This window comes from Erinaceus europaeus, chromosome 10 (genome assembly GCF_950295315.1).
Source record: "Erinaceus europaeus chromosome 10, mEriEur2.1, whole genome shotgun sequence".
NCBI lineage: Eukaryota > Metazoa > Chordata > Mammalia > Eulipotyphla > Erinaceidae > Erinaceus > Erinaceus europaeus.
In genome coordinates this window covers 16,713,969-16,729,811 of record NC_080171.1, presented here as the reverse complement: position 1 = coordinate 16,729,811, position 15,843 = coordinate 16,713,969, and the positions used below count along the sequence as shown (strand labels likewise).

Sequence of the window (15,843 nt, the reverse complement as noted above, 5' to 3'; positions counted from 1 at the left end):
TTCAATCAGGTACAGTGACAGAGAAGGAAAAAGTAGATGGTGTAATGGCTATGCAATGCAAAGAGACTCCCAGGCTTGAGGCTTCAAAGTCCCAGGTTCAATCCAGCACACCGCCATCAGTCAGAGCTGAGCTGTGTTCTGGTGACAAATAAAAAGATAAAAAGAAAAAGGAAAAAAGGAAAAAACACCTTCCTCCAGTACTCCTATAGCTCCCCATGTGGTGCCAAGGCTCCAATCTGGGCAGCGCCCAGTGAGGCCGGTGCCCCACCCAGTGGTTTCTTTCCCCGGTCCTGGAGCAGAGTCTCACTAGCACTGTGGTCACTCTGCTCTGGTAACAACAGATGCTCACGAGGTTTCTAGTTGCAATGATCTGCATTCTGAACTGCTCCAGCAGTGTAATCTCAGGGCAAATTAATTAAGTCTAATGCTATGGCTGAACCAAATCCACTAGCCAGCCACAGCCAAGAAAAGAGTTAAATAAATGCAGATTTAGGTTACTCTTTTCCAACAAAGCCTGTCATTTCATTGCTAGGAATGAATCATCTCTTATTTTTGAGATTATGTATTACATCTAGATTGTTTTTGATTTTTTTATACTGTAAGTGATTATTTAACATTCTTGAACATACATGTAAGCTTGGCTGGCACTTTATACATTCATAAAAGGTACACTGTTTATGTTTACTTACTGGAGCTCAGCCCTGACTTATGGTGGTGTGGGGGATTGAACCTGGGACCTTGGAGCCTCAGGCGTTAACGCTTTATGTGTAAGTATTGTACTATCTCTCCAGCTGTGCAAAAATTTTCAAAGATATATCTATTTATGTGAGAGAACAAGAGCACCATTCTGCCACATGTGATGATAGGGATCAAACTTAGGACCTCGTGCTTGACAGTACAACTACTTATTCCAATGTGTCACCTCTCAGGCCACATAAAAGGTTTTTTGTTTGTGTTTCATTTGTTTTTCAGAACTGCTCAGTTATGGTGGTGCTGGGGATTGAACCTGGAACCGTGGGCATAGAAGTCTTATAGAATCATTATGCTATCTACCCAGCCCCCTGAAGTTTTTTTTTTTTTTCTTCCTTTTGACAGGACAGGCAGAAATTGAGAGGGGAGGGGAGATAAGAGCAGAGAGACTCATAAAGATTAATTTTCAACAGTGGTATTGCTAGTTCAAAGGGTTTATACTTCTTTCCTTAATTTTGAGAATGTTGCTAAACTGCCTCCTAAAACACTGTGCTAAATTTTCCTCCAACAGCAAATAAAAGTAGCTAGGAATGGTCTCTAGGAAGACCCGCCTGTTTAAAGAATTCCCTGCTAAAATGGGCTGACCTCACTGAAGTGGGCAGAAATGGGGGGGGGGAGAGAGGGGGGGGACGCCCTAGAGAGAAGTCACATTTCATATTCAGTTTTAAAAGCTCTTGGATATCATTTCCTTCTATTAAGGAGCTGGGTCTTATTAAATGCAGTAGCATAGGAAATGGGTTCAAACTGGAACCACTGACAGCAGCAACAATTAGGAAAGCTGGTAACAAAGAGATCCTGGACATGGTAGGGGAGGTGGCACAGTAGATAAGGCATCGGATTCTAAAGCATGAGGTCCGAAGTTCAATCCCTAGCTCTGCCATAAAAATAAGGAAGGAAGGAAGATAGGAAGGAAGGAAGGAAAGACCTACCAGGCCAAGAGATACCCATAAAGTCCCAGAAATAGCTGAGGAGGAAAGCCAGCTAAAACTGGTCTAAAAAGATAAGAGGAACTGGGGCTGGGTGGTAGCACAGCAGGTTAAGCGCACATGGCACGACGAGGTGCAAGGACCAGCATAAGGATCCCAGCTCAGGCCCTCAGCTCCCCACCTGCAGGGGAGCTGCTTCACAAGTGGTGAAGCAGGTCTGCAGGTGTCTATCTTTCTCTGCCCCCTCTGTCTTCCTTTCCTCTGCATTTCTCTCTGTCCTATCCAACAACAATGATACAAAAAATAGCAACAAAAGGAGAAAAATAGCCTCCAGGAGCTATAGTGGAAAGGACAATGAAGAAGTGGTTGCTGAGGCAGGGGAGATACAAAGAGACTCTCGTGCCTGAGCCACCAGAGTCCCAGGTTCCATCCCCTGCACCACCATAAACCAGAGTTGAGCAGTGCTCTGGTAAAAAAAAAAAGTGGTTGTTGCAAAGGGGATAAAGAAAGAGTGAGATTCAGCTGTAAAAAATGGTGACTTCACCATTTTCAGCCGATCTTGGATGGACTTTGAAAAAATCATGTTGAGTGAAATAAGTCAGAAACAGAAGGATGAATATGGGATGATCTCACTCTCAGGCCGAAGTTGAAAAACAAGATTAGAAAAGAAAACACAAGTCGAACCTGAAATGGAATTGGAGTATTACACCAAAGTAAAAGACTCTGGGGTGGGTGGGTGGGTGGGGAGAATACAGGTCCATGAAAGATGATGAATGACATAGTGGGGGTTGTATTGTTAAATGGGAATCTGGGGAATGTTATGCATGTACAAACTATTGTATTTACTGTTGAATGTAAAGCATTAATTCCCCAATAAAGAAATAAATTATTTAAAAAAAAAAATCCTATGTTGAGGGAAAAAAAAAAGAGTGAGACTAAGAATAAGATGTAAGAAACAGACAAATGTTCACATCACATCACAAAACAAATAACCTACACACACACACACACACACACACACATACACACACACACACCCCTCTACCTTAAAGCAAGACAACTCTTTATTCAAAACTGAAAATTCACTCTTCCATAGGACGTTTATCCATAGCCCCTTCTGCTTGCATGCTTATTCCTTCCACAACAGTGTCTTATTTTTTTAAGCCAGATCACTGCTCAGCTCCGGGGGTGACGTGTGGTAGGGACTGAACCTGGAGTCTCAGGCATGAGAGTCTCTTTGCATAACCATTATGCTACCCCTCCCTCACCCACAGTGTCTTAATGAAAACAAACTTTCCAGTCAATATTTCAAATGCCAAAGGAATGCCAAATAACACTGATCTCAATATACCCTATCATGCATGATATTTACAAATATTTTATAAGCAAAGAGAAAATCTACTTTAAAACTTTTGAAGTCACAATAGCATAAAGCTGGGGAAACAGCACAGATATAATGCACAGTACATGGATGTAATATCATATAGCTTGAGAGTAGAACATCAAATTAACAAAACTGTGGGCCGGAAGGTAGTGCAGTGGATAAAGCACTGGACTCTCGAGCATAAGGCCAAGAGTTTGATCTCCTGCTCCTGCGTGTGCCGCCTGGTGCTCTTGTTCTCTCTGCCTCCATTTCTCTCTCACTGTCTCGTAAATAAATAAACAGATCTTTCCAAAAAATTCACAAGACTTTAAAACAATGTAGGTAAATATTTAAAGAAAAGTAGAACAGCACAAAGCACTGAAGTACATTTCAAAAGACTATTCCAGTAGATTTGCTCCCCAAAATAGTCATGAAGCACTATGTAGGAGGAAAAAAAAATCACCAGAAATGAAAAGTTGGAATTCTTTCTGCAAGTATATGATACAAATTATACAAACAAGAAAATAGAAATACCACAAAGGGAGGGGGAACACATGCAAAAGATGACTTTTTACAAAGTGATGCAAATGAATAAATGAACATACAAAAGGTATATAATCCCAGTAGAAATCAAATACTCATTAAAGCAATTAGATAATACTTCTTGTCAATCATTCACAAAGTGAGTGATGTGAAAAGTGAGACAAGTATTCTTATATGGTATACAGGTTGAAGCAAAAAACATACACACATACCCACCACCACCACTACCACCATTATACTAACTTCCCAGTCTTTTCTTTATTGTTTATTTTAATGAAATGGGGGGGGGGGAAGACAGAGAGAGAGAGAGAGAGACAGAGAGAGACCGAGACCAGAACACTACTTAGCTCTGGTTTATGGTGGTGCTGGGGATTGAACCTGGGACCCTGGAGCCTCAGGCATGAAAGACTTGTTATATAACCATAATGCTATCTTCCTAGTCCACTCATCTTTTCACCACCCTATTCTGATGGCTTCACATTTGACACATGGAAGACATTTAATAACTGTTTTCTGGATGAATAAATATATACTAGTCCTTTAGTAACCTAAAAATTCAGAATGAAAAATTGATTAAATAAATCATAATGTATCTTTCTGACGAACATTACACAGCCATCTTAACTGAAGTTTCAGGAATATTTAGTAAGCAGTCTGTATTTCCCCAGATGACATTAATAAATTAATCATTAAAAAAAACCAACATTATACTGATATTCTTTCCTAGTGCGGGATTGATATCTCCCTTACTTTAGACAGGCCTTCAACTGCTGGGAGTGATGTTTTACAGCTTTTGAAGCCAGGTCAGAAAAGGTCCTTTTTGGGACATGAAGTCTTGGAACTAGGCTACTATGTTATGAAGAAGCCCAAGTTACTGCTAAGGGCACAGAGAAAGGACCTAGTGGGTAATCAGCATCAGCTCTACCACACAGGTGAGTACTTTGAACTAACTCCAGCCTCTGAATCATATATATTTATATATCAATCACCTGGTTAACACATCTGCTTTGTGAAGGGCAGGATCCAGGTTCAAGCCAAGCGCCCACCGCACTGGGAGGAGCTGCAGTGCTCGAGCCCAGATGCCTGCCAGGGTCCTCGCGCTTCAGACTATGTATGCTTAACCAGGTGCGGCACCGCTGGGCCCTGGCAGGTTCATTGTTCTTTCTTTTATTTTTTAATATTTATTTTTTAATTCCTTTTTGTTGCCCTTGTTTTATTGTTGTAGTTATTGTTGTTACTGATGTCATTGTTGTTGAATAGGACAGAGAGAAATGAAGAGAGGAGGGGAAGACAGAGAGGGGGAGAGAAAGACAGACACCTGCAGACCTGCTTCACTGTTTGTGAAGCGACTCCCCTGCAGGTGGGGAGCTGAGGGCTCGAACCGGGATCCTTAAGCCAATCCTTGCGCTTTGGGCCACCTGTGCTTAACCTGCTGAGCTACCGCCCGACTCCCCATTTTTCATTTTTGTTTTTACAAACCAATAGCCATTTACTACAGAAAGAAATCATAGGCTATTTGCAATCCACCCCCCCACCAGGGTTATCACTGAGGCTCGGTGCTGGCACTATAAATCCAGTGCTCCTAGCAGCCTTTTTTCCCCCCTACTTTTGACAGGACAGAGAACAATTGACAGGAGAGGGAGAGAAAAACACCTGCAGACCTGCTTCACCACTCATGAAGCATCCTCCCTGCAGGTGGGAAGCAGGGGCTCAAACCCTGGTCCTTGCACTTCCTACTATGTGGGTTTAGCCTGGTGCTCCTCTGGCCAGCCCCTCCTCTTCTCGTACAAGGCCGCCGGTTTCGTGAATTCGATTTCACATCTTCAATGCAGGTATGGCACTGTGCCTACCACCACAATACCAATAACCCTCCCTCAAAGTCTACTGGACCTCCTCTACCCCACCTGTAAACCCTCCCCCTCTTCGGTGACCCCGACAGCCCCTCCTGCCAGGTGTTATGTTCCGTGAACATTTTCACTCAGTAAGAGCTCCTTCAGTTTTACTGAGTTTCCTTCCGTGTACAGAAAGCTTTTTAGTTAGATGGAATTTTACTCTTTACCTTTGTTCCCCTGGCCGTTAGAACAAGTCACTAAAGATATCTCTGGAGCCAAGCTCATGGAGTGTAGCGCCCACATCCTCTTTTGTGTATTTTATGGTTGTGGGTCTGGCATTCAAGTATTTGAACAGAGATAAATCGAGAAGAGAAGGGGGACAGAGAGGAAGAGAGAGATAGAAAGACACCCATAGCACTGCTTCACTACTTATGAAGCTATTCCCCTACAAGTGAGAACCAGGGGCTTGAACCTGGGTACTTACACATGCTAACATGTGCACTCAACTGCTATTCTTGCCCGCCAACCCCCCAACTGAGGACTGCTCTGGCAACTGGGGTATTTTCTGGCTCCAAAAACCAGCACTGAAACTTGATGGGTGGGGGGTGTGCATTAAAGCTATATGTTATTTTGGATGGGATAGTCATTTAACAATATTAATTCTTCCAATACATGAGTACGTACATTCAACTGTTGGTGGTCTTCATCCCACTTATTTTGCTCTATACTTTTTCGGGGGGGGGCAGGACGGGACAGGACATGGACATACATGACTCATTTCACAAAAGAGCAAAATATGTCATACAATGATTCAGAAATTAAAGAACACAATTCAACTTCACTATAAACAAAGAGGTATATAGGAGCGCACTAGTGTATGGGAAGTACCATATCTTAGGGGCAAGAAATCAGTCTCAAAACAGTTTTACAATTACAAAACACAATGGCCTGTGATACTAGTCACCTATAATGAGGTTGCCTTTTTCTTCTATCATCACTTATATTCAAATGCTTGTGAATCTGTGATATGTATTCTACAACGCTAACTGCATAGTCTAGTAGTCTGCTCCTGGACCTACTTCTAAAAGAAAAAAGACATTAAAAGTTAAACCCATGTCTCTAGATTCTTGCAATAATAAAAAAGGGACTTGACTTAGGAATGTTAAAAGCATACCACTCTCATTAACAGACTAAAATCTGCCTGAACCAAGCTCATAAAGACAGACCAACATATAGGACAAAGAAAGTCATTTGAAAAATCACAATGATCAACTAACATCTTGATCTAGATCCAACAGGATGAGAGGAAAAAAAAAAATCTAGACTGAAATAGAGAAAGAGATGACATGGACTGGCCTTGGGAAATTACCAAGGGAGTGGTACATTCCTGCTTAAAAGACACAGGAAATGGGAGGGGGACTACGGACAACAGACAGTGAGAAAGCTAACGTAAAGTCTTTCCGTATCACTAGCTGGATTTTTAAACACCAAGTCCAATACAAGGCTGGGCTACAAAGAATGCTGATGAGCACTGGAAAGCCCCCAAAAGACCAACTTTTTAAGAGACAGAAAGAAGCAAGGGGAGTTGGGCACTATGCACGTGGCACAAAGCACGAGGACCGGCGTAAGAATCCTGGTTTGAGCCCCCGGCTCCCCACCTGCAGGGGAGTCTCTTCACAGGCAGTGAAGCAGGTCTGCAGGTGTCTATCTTTCTCTCCCCTTCTCTGTCTTCCCCTCCTCTCTCTATTTCTCTCTGTCTTATCCAACAAAAACATCAATAACAACAACAATAAAAAAACAAGGGCAAGAAAAGGGAAAAAATATAGATAGATAGATAGATAGATAGATAGATATGAAGACAGAAGCAAAACACAATCAAACAAAATTTTAAAATTAGGACCAAAATTTTTGGTCCTAATTTTAAAAACTTAGGCACAAAACAGGTTTCTCTTTTTTTATTGCATGGATCAGAAAAACTCCACTTTGGATCCTCAATATTTTAAACTGAGCTTTAGAAACTGTTTTCCTTTAAGTATGAAGAAAATGCTAAAATCAACTACAAAAAAAAACAAAGAAAAAAGGAAAACAAAGTAGAATGTCTAAGACATTTTAAACAGGAATTAGACACAAACCATAAAGATAAGTTACCAGCTATACTGGATCATATACTGAGATCAAACACCTACACTGTTCAGGAAAAGAGTAAGAATGGTGATAGGAACAGGGATGGAGTCATCAAGACTGAAGTCCCCCTTCTAGGAATCATCCTCAACTTTTCTGGAGCAATCTAACAACCTGACCCACAAACCAGCCAAGCCTTCTGCATCTCAACATTGTCTCCCCCAAGTCACACTCTGCTGTCCTACACCCCAAGTTACACAAGTGATTCTACCAATGCAAGGGCGACATGTACTTTCACCATGGTGGACGTCAACATGGGCCTCACCTTGTCACTGTCATCATGACAGATATGGTCGTGATGGATAGACTGGCACTGGAAAGAAGCACCAACACTACCTACAAGAGAAAGGAAGGAAGAATTAAGAAGCGGTAATTCTGTACCTTTAAGCTATTCTACCAACCAACAGTGAGTTTATACCCATTGGAGAGTCCCCTCCAATATCTGAAGCAAGCAGGATAGATTATTATTCATGCCGTTTGAGTAAAACAACACACAGGGAGGATCACTTGCACAGAGTAGCACACAGTGAAGTAGCAGGTCTAAAACTAGAACCCCACTATTAAACCCCTTAATTCACCACCTTCCACTATATTGAGAGGCAAGCTTTCAAAGTAAGGCCACAAGTTCACCTAAAATAAGCACAACAGCTTTCAAGAAAGCAAATTCTATTTAGAAAGAGAAAATGTTGCTTTTCAGACTATGCCTAGTCTGAGAAAAAGTGACCAGAAATTCTGATTATATAAAACAGGTGATAACAAGACTAGAAATATATTTTCATTATTCAACATTTACATCTGATTGTTATTTTTTTAATCTTTATTTATTGGATAGAGACAGCCAGAAATCGAGAGGGAAGGGGGAGATAGGGAGGGAGAGAGACAGACAGACACCTACAATGCTGCTTTATCACTCACAAAACTGTTCCTCTGCAGGTGGGGACCGGGGGCTTGAACTTGGGTCCTTGTGTACCATAACATGTGCGCTCAACCAGGTGTGCACCACCAACCCTGATCGTTACCTTTTTTTTTTCCCCTTTGTTGCTCTTGTTGTTATCATTGTTGTTGTTACTGCTGTCGTTGTTGTTGGATAGGACAGAAAGAAATGGAGAGAGGAAGAGGAGGGGAAGACAGAGAGGGGGAAATAAAGATAGACACCTGCTTCACTGCTTGTGAAGTGACTCCCCTTGCAGGTGGGGAGGCGGGAGCTCAAACTGGGATCCTGATACTGGTCCGTGCGCTTTGCGCCACGTGTGCTTTAACCCACTGCACCACTGTCCGACTCTCTCGTTATCTTTTAAATTACTTATTTATTTAATAATGAAAAAGACAGAGAGAGAGAGAGAAAAAACACAGAGTTTCACTTGGATGTGTAATGCCAGGGACCTCTTGCACACAACCCAACATCTACATACTGTGCAAGCCCTACACCCAACTGCAACGGCGGCCATTCTTTCCACTGTTACTTTTTTTTCCCTATTATATTTGACAGGACAGAAAGAAACTGAGAAGGGAAGGGAGATAGACAGAGAGAGAGAGAGAGAGAGAGAAAGATCTATCTTTACAGCTTTACCACCGAGCAGCATCCTCCCTGCAGGTAGGGAGCAGTGGGCCCAGGACCTTCCACATGGTGATGTGTGCACTTAACCGGGTGTGCCACCTCCCAGCCCCAATTGGCAATTTTTTAAAAATTGTTTTTTAATGAGAAAAAAACAGATCATCACTCTGGAACACGCGATACCAAGGAACTCTAGACTTCAAACGGGAGTCTAACACTCCATTCACTCTGCCACTTCCCGGGTTGCATGTCTGATTCAAATTTTAAAGATACAAATTTTTAATAAGTCCCATTATTATTTTTTAAATCTGAACCAACATGTGCTAACTGCCCGATGACAATACTGACACTTCTAAGCATGGTTAGTGATTGGAGGACTGTGTAGTTTTCTGAAAACAGTGGCAGTTCCTTCTTCACACCAATCCCCTCTCCCCACAAAAATGATAAAGATCAATGTATAAGTGTAAGAAGTGAAAGCCTTTTTTCCTAATGTAAGCTTTTTAATAATATTAGAGTAAGAGACACTTTCTGAAAGAAGATGCCGAAAATGCAAAGTAGTGTGTATATGGCTCTAAGGTGAGCTGGCGGCTGCCCCTCTGCTTCCCACCGGCCACATGTACAGAGGGGCAGTCTGGCCCCTCTCTATCTCACATGTACAAATGAACAAAGTTCTCTCTCCTCACATATGAGAAACTAACTTTGGATTGGTTTCTGTTAACCCGCCTGAGATAGTATACGATCTATCTTACTGGGCAACACTGCTTACGATGCAAATGACCAAGCTGATAAATTCTAAGTGGACTGGAAATACAGTAACCACTCTGGAGAAAGCCATGTTGTTTTTTTGTTGCTGTTGTTGTTTTTAAAAAATTTTTTTATTATTAATTTTATTTTTGAGAGAGATGCAGAGAGACACACAGAGAAACACCAGAGCACTGCTCAGCTTTGGCTTATGGTGGTGCAGGGGATTGAACCTGGGATTTAGGAGCCTCAGGCATGAAAGTCTGTTTGCATAACCATTATGCTGTCACCCCCACCCAAAGCCATGTTTTTGAGCCTCTCTGAGTGTAGTGAAGGAACCCAAACATCTCCTTGAATTAGATCCCGAAAGCTGCGCTGGTGGAGTCCTCTGTACCTCTCTCTTGAATGGCCCCTCTTTGAACCTGATCTGTCAGAGGGGTGCCGGAGGAAGTATAAATGGGTTGCTCTAAAGACTTTCACCCTCTTCCTAGCCAGTTATAATCTCTGTCTTCGATCTTTCTGGATACGGTGGTGCTGAGTGAGACCTGTAGTTTCACTAAAGGCAGCAGCCTTTAGCTGAACCGAAGAGGACTCTCAGTGTCACCTTCCAGCAACATACTCAGTGAAATGTACAATGCCTTCAGTTACTGTACTTTACACTGAGAACGAATGCTGCCAACTAAACTTCCACTTTTCCTAAAATTAACTATATTCTAAAGTTATTAAACCCAATTTAAAAATGAGGGGGGACTTCCAGAGGTGTCAGCAGACTCATTCTTGCTCTCCCTGGTCAACTAGGAAAAGCTGAAACTCACACGACCATGATTTCTTCATCACTCCAAGATTCACATGTCCAATCCTTGACTCCACCACCCACAACCTACTCAGTATCACTTAGATAGCTAAGACACGACGTAACCAAAATTCAGCTTTATGACGCTCCCCTTCCTCCTCCGGTTTCAGTAAGTGGCAGAACTATTTACCAGCTTCTCTGGCCAAAGTTCCTGGCATCTTCTTCAAGTCTCTCGCTCACATCTTGTATTTGATCAGCTAGCAACTTCAGCTGGTTGCACTTGGGAAAAAAAAATTGCCTGAAATTAACTATTTCCCATCATCTCTGTTGTTACCACCAAAGTCAAAGCCTGAGAAAATGCAATCATTCTTCCTAACTGGCATCTTTGGTTTTCCGCTTTCCCCATGAACTTGTCCTACCCGCTTCCCATTCTGTTCTCCATACAGCAGCGTAAACAACCCTTTTAAAGATTCAGATCTGTTTTCCTCATCTGAAAACCTGGATTCCTTCTCCCACTCAAAAATAAAAGCCCATGTCCCTACAATTTTGTTTTGATATATAGCATCTAAAATCACCTGGCTGTCCCTGATTTTTTTTTCCCGTTTTTGTTTTAGATGGAGACAGTGAGGACAGAGGCAGAGAGAGAAAGAGAGAGAGAGAGAGAGAGAGAGAGAGATGTCACTGCACTAGAAGCTTCCTTCAATGCAGTGGGGAGACTGGGCTTGCGCCTGGGTCAAGATTATTAAATTTAACAATTTGAGGCAAACACTAGTCATAACTTTAAAAAATATATATTTATTTATTCCTTTTTGTTGCTCTTGTTCTTTTTTTATTTATTTTATTTATTTATTCCCTTTTGTTGCCCTTGTTTTATTGTTGCAGTTATTATTGTTGTTGATGTCGTTGTTGTTGGATAGGACAGAGAGAAATGGAGAGAGGAGGGGAAGACAGAGAGGAGGAGAGAAAGATAGACACCTGCAGACCTGCTTCACTGCCTGTGAAGCGACTCCCCTGCAGGTGAGGAGCCGGGGTTCGAACCGGGATCCTTATGCCGGTCCTTGTGCTTTGCGCCACCTGCGCTTAACCCGCTGCGCTACAGCCCGACTCCCTAGTCATAACTTTTAAATGAGATGCAACTTGTACCTAAAAATGATTTGCCTTGTGTAACCAAAGAAAAATAGGTGGAATGAAATTAGTCTGATGATTTATAGTAACTGTAAAGCTTATGGAGCTACCACAGCTTTGACAACAGGCATCATTACGAGGGAGAAACCGGATCAGGAAACAAATAGGAAATCCTGGTTCTCACCAGCTATTGTGCCTTGGCTTTACTGTTCTTGATGGTGAATACAACCATCATTTTTTGTTTAGTTGGTTTGATTTGGTTTTTTTTTCCTTATCTATCAAGACTTAAAAATACTTATTTAAAAAGATGTTGATTTCAAAATAATTCATTTAAATGTTGCTTCATATACATCACCGTCAACTTCCACTGTTAAGCACAGTCTTTAAATATATGCCCTTCGTCATGTGATAAAGTTGAAGGCGAGTCTTCACTGAAAGTGCCTTTTATCACTGCTGAATGGAAGGAGGTGTCAAAATGTTAAGAGTGGATAGAAAGATATTAAAAAGACACATCACAAAGTATCTACAGCGGCCAAACAGTCTCAGTGAGAAAGCTGACATAATACAAAAGAAAAACCATCTCAATTCCTAATCAGAACCACTGGTCACAATTTTGGAATAGATACAACTGTCAGGTCATGCCATGTGGCACACCTGAAACTACTGTAGTGTCACATGTCAGTTATACCATGAAAAAGATTAATTCTAAAGAATGGAAACATTAAGTAATATGCATAATGACTTATCTTTTAATATTGCCATGGTAGCCTGGGGCAACAACCTTTAAAAAAATGTTTCCTGGGAGTTGGGTGGTAGCACAGCTGGTTAAGCGCATGTGGCGCCAAACACAAGGACAGGTGTAAGGATCCTGGTTTGAGCCCCTGGCTCCCCACCTACAGGGGAGTCGCTTCACAGGCAGGTCTGCAGATGTCTGTCTATCCTTTCTCTCTGTCTTCCCCATCTCTCTCCATTTCTCTCTGTCCTATCCAACGACGACGACGACATCAATAACAACAACAATAAAACAAGGGCAACAAAAGAGAATAAATAGGTAAAAAAAAAAAGCTTCCTATTTACTTTGTCTCCAGGGTTACTGCTGGGTTATTGGGCCTGCACTATAAATCCACTGCTCCTGTGGCCATTTTTTCCCATTTTTTGGATAGGTCAGAGAGAAATTGAGAAGGAAGGGAAAGATAGAGAATGAGAAAAAAAGACACGTGCAGACCTGCTTCACCGCTTGTGAATCAACAACCCCACCACCACCGCAGGTAGGGAGCTGGAGGCTCGAACCGGGATCCATACGCAGGTCCTTGAGCTTTGTACTGTGTGCGCTTAACCCAGTGTGCCTCCACCCAACCCCCCTGGCTGGCTGTTTCTAAGAGAAAGCACTATCCTACCATCAGAAAAATAAATGGTAGGTTCCTTCCTTGTCCCACTTTGCTACCTCTTCACAGGTAAACATTTGAGGAAGCAAATACTGCGCAAATAGGCTGCGGTGGGGGGAAGCCAGCACTCCCCTCCCTCTCCTGACACTCAGCTGAGCAGGACAGGAACAGTGAGAAAATGCATGTGTCAATTTTACTAAAGATGCTGTTCTTCACTCCACATCAGATGAGTCATCCCTATACAAGAACTTTTCCTCAACAATACAATGACAGTGTCTTTTTATATCAACTCTTGGTTATCTACAGTGATGCTACTGAACCCAAGTCACCAGCTGGTATCGTCATCTTGGGAAAATCTGTCTAAACTTGGTCAATTTCTGTTGCGTCATTAACCCAAAATTATTCAATATTAGCTGTAAAAACAGTGACCCGGGGAGTTGGGTTGTAGCGCAGAGGGTTAAGTGCACGTGGCGCAAAGTGCAAGGACCAGCATAAGGATCCCGGTTCAAGCCCCCGGCTCCCCACCTGCAGGGGAGTCGCTTCACAGGCAGTGAAGCAGGTCTGCAGGTGTCTATCTTTCTCTCCTCCTTCCCCTCTGTCTTCCCCTCCCCTCTCCACTTCTCTCTGTCCTATCCAACAATGACAACATCAATAATAATAATAATAATAACTACAACAATGAAAAACAAGGACAACAAAAGGGAAAATAATTTTTTTTAAAAGAAAGAAAAAAGTGACCCTCCATCTGGGAAACTGATACTTTTCATTGAAAGTTTTAAGTGCTCACTTCACATCAACAAGTAATAAGTCAATCAGTGCTACTGAGAGGATGAGCTAAGTGCTAGGAGAACAAAAGTGGGAGAAAGGAAAAGCACCTCAGGTCGTTTTCAGTCTAGGAAGAGGCACAGAGCCCAAATACCAGAGAACAACCCTAAAATAACTTGCCAACATAGTTACTTCAGACTATATGAGCTAAGCAAGTTAGTGCTTTTTTAAAAAAATCTTTTTATAAAATTTTCTATTTAAAAATTTTTTTAAAGATTTTATTTATTAATGAGAAAGATAAGAGAAGACAGAGAAAGAACCAGATCACACTAGTGCTGCCGGGGACTGAACTCCGAGACCTCATGCTTGAGAGTCCAGTGCTTTATCCATTGCACCACCTCCCAGACCACATCAGTGTTTTTTTTTCATATTTTATTTATTTACTTATTTTCCCTTTTGTTGCGCTTGTTGTTTTTTACCGTTGTGGTTATTATTGTTGCTGTTATTGATGTCGTCGTTGTTAGGACAGAGAAATGAAGAGAGATGGGGAAGACAGAGAGGGAGACATGTGAAGCAACTCCCCTGCAGGTGGGGAGCCGGGGGCTTGAACCGGGATCCTTACACCTGTCCTTGTGCTTGGTGCCACGTGTGCTTACCCCGCTGCACTTCCACCCGACTCCCTTCACAGTGTTTTTTTAATAGATCCTCAAACCAAAAGCTGAGATTTAATACTTTAAAAACCAAAGTGTTCAAGATCCCTCTGTACCTCAACCCAACACACAGAAGCAAAAGTTTAGAGTCACAAGTGAGCTGTCGCTGGGGTGAGTAAGAGGCCTAGAAGTAGGAGAGAACCTACTCATCAGGAAATCTTTACATCTATAAAGATGTTTTATGGGCTGGGAGATGGCACAGTGGATCAGTGGATAAAGCCTTGGACTCTCAAGCATGAGGTTCAATCCCCGGAAGCACATGTATCAGAGTGATATCTGGTTTTTTCTCTCTCCTTTCTCATTAATAAATAAAATCTTACACACACACACACACACACACACACACACACACACACACACACACCACAAACACTGGGGTAAATAGAAATGAAGCTCACAACTAGAAAAAAAAGAGGTCTCTCACCCCGCTGTCTAGGAAAGAGACACAGCATCTCACCTTGCTTGGGTAGAGATGCCCTCTTTCCTGCCCTTAGAATCTGACAGTGATACTGGCTTGGGAAGGACAAGGCAGTACATAAGGTGAGATCTTTTCTTTTATTATTATTATTTATTTATTCCCTTTTATTGCCTTTGATTTATTGTTGTAGTTATTATTGTTGTTATTAATGCCGTCGTTGTTGGATAGGACAGAGAAAAATGGAGAACGGAGGGGAAGACAGACGGGGAGAGACAGACACCTGCAGACCTGCTTCACCACCTATGAAGTGACTTCCCTGCAGGTGGGGAGCCAGGGGCTCGAATGGGATCCTTAAGCCACCTGCGCTTAACCCACTGCGCTACCGCCAACTCCTGTGAAATCTTTTCTTAAGAAGCATCTTAGAGAGTTCTCGCAGCTTTGAATACCATTATAGACATACACATCAAATACTCTCTACCCCACAAACTAGAATAAGAGGTGAATAAGTAACCAGTAACCAGGGCCACTTAATATTATGTTATTTTAAATCTATGCAGAATAGATCTGTGCATGAAAAGTAACAGGGAAAAGTAGAGAAACAATTCAACAAGGAGTTTTTGTTTGTTTTTTACCAGTACACTGCTCAGCTGTGGCTTATGGTTGTGTGGGGGATTGAACCTGGGACTCTGGAACCTCAGAAATGAGTCTCTTTGCATAACCATTATGCTATCTACCACCACCTGGAGATCATTTCAA

General features: G+C 42.1%; 1 protein-coding gene across 7 annotated transcripts in view; it reads right to left on the bottom strand.

The window, feature by feature from the left end:
* The window catches only part of RNF38 (ring finger protein 38), a 109,309-nt gene that overhangs the window by 54,573 nt on the left and 38,893 nt on the right, over positions 1 to 15,843 (bottom strand). For all 7 annotated transcript variants that reach the window (XM_060199179.1, XM_060199175.1, XM_060199177.1 and 4 more), the window contains exon 2: positions 7,861 to 7,931. In XM_060199179.1, coding sequence (XP_060055162.1) covers positions 7,861 to 7,931 — 71 coding nt within the window. The remainder of the gene's footprint in view (positions 1 to 7,860; positions 7,932 to 15,843) is intronic.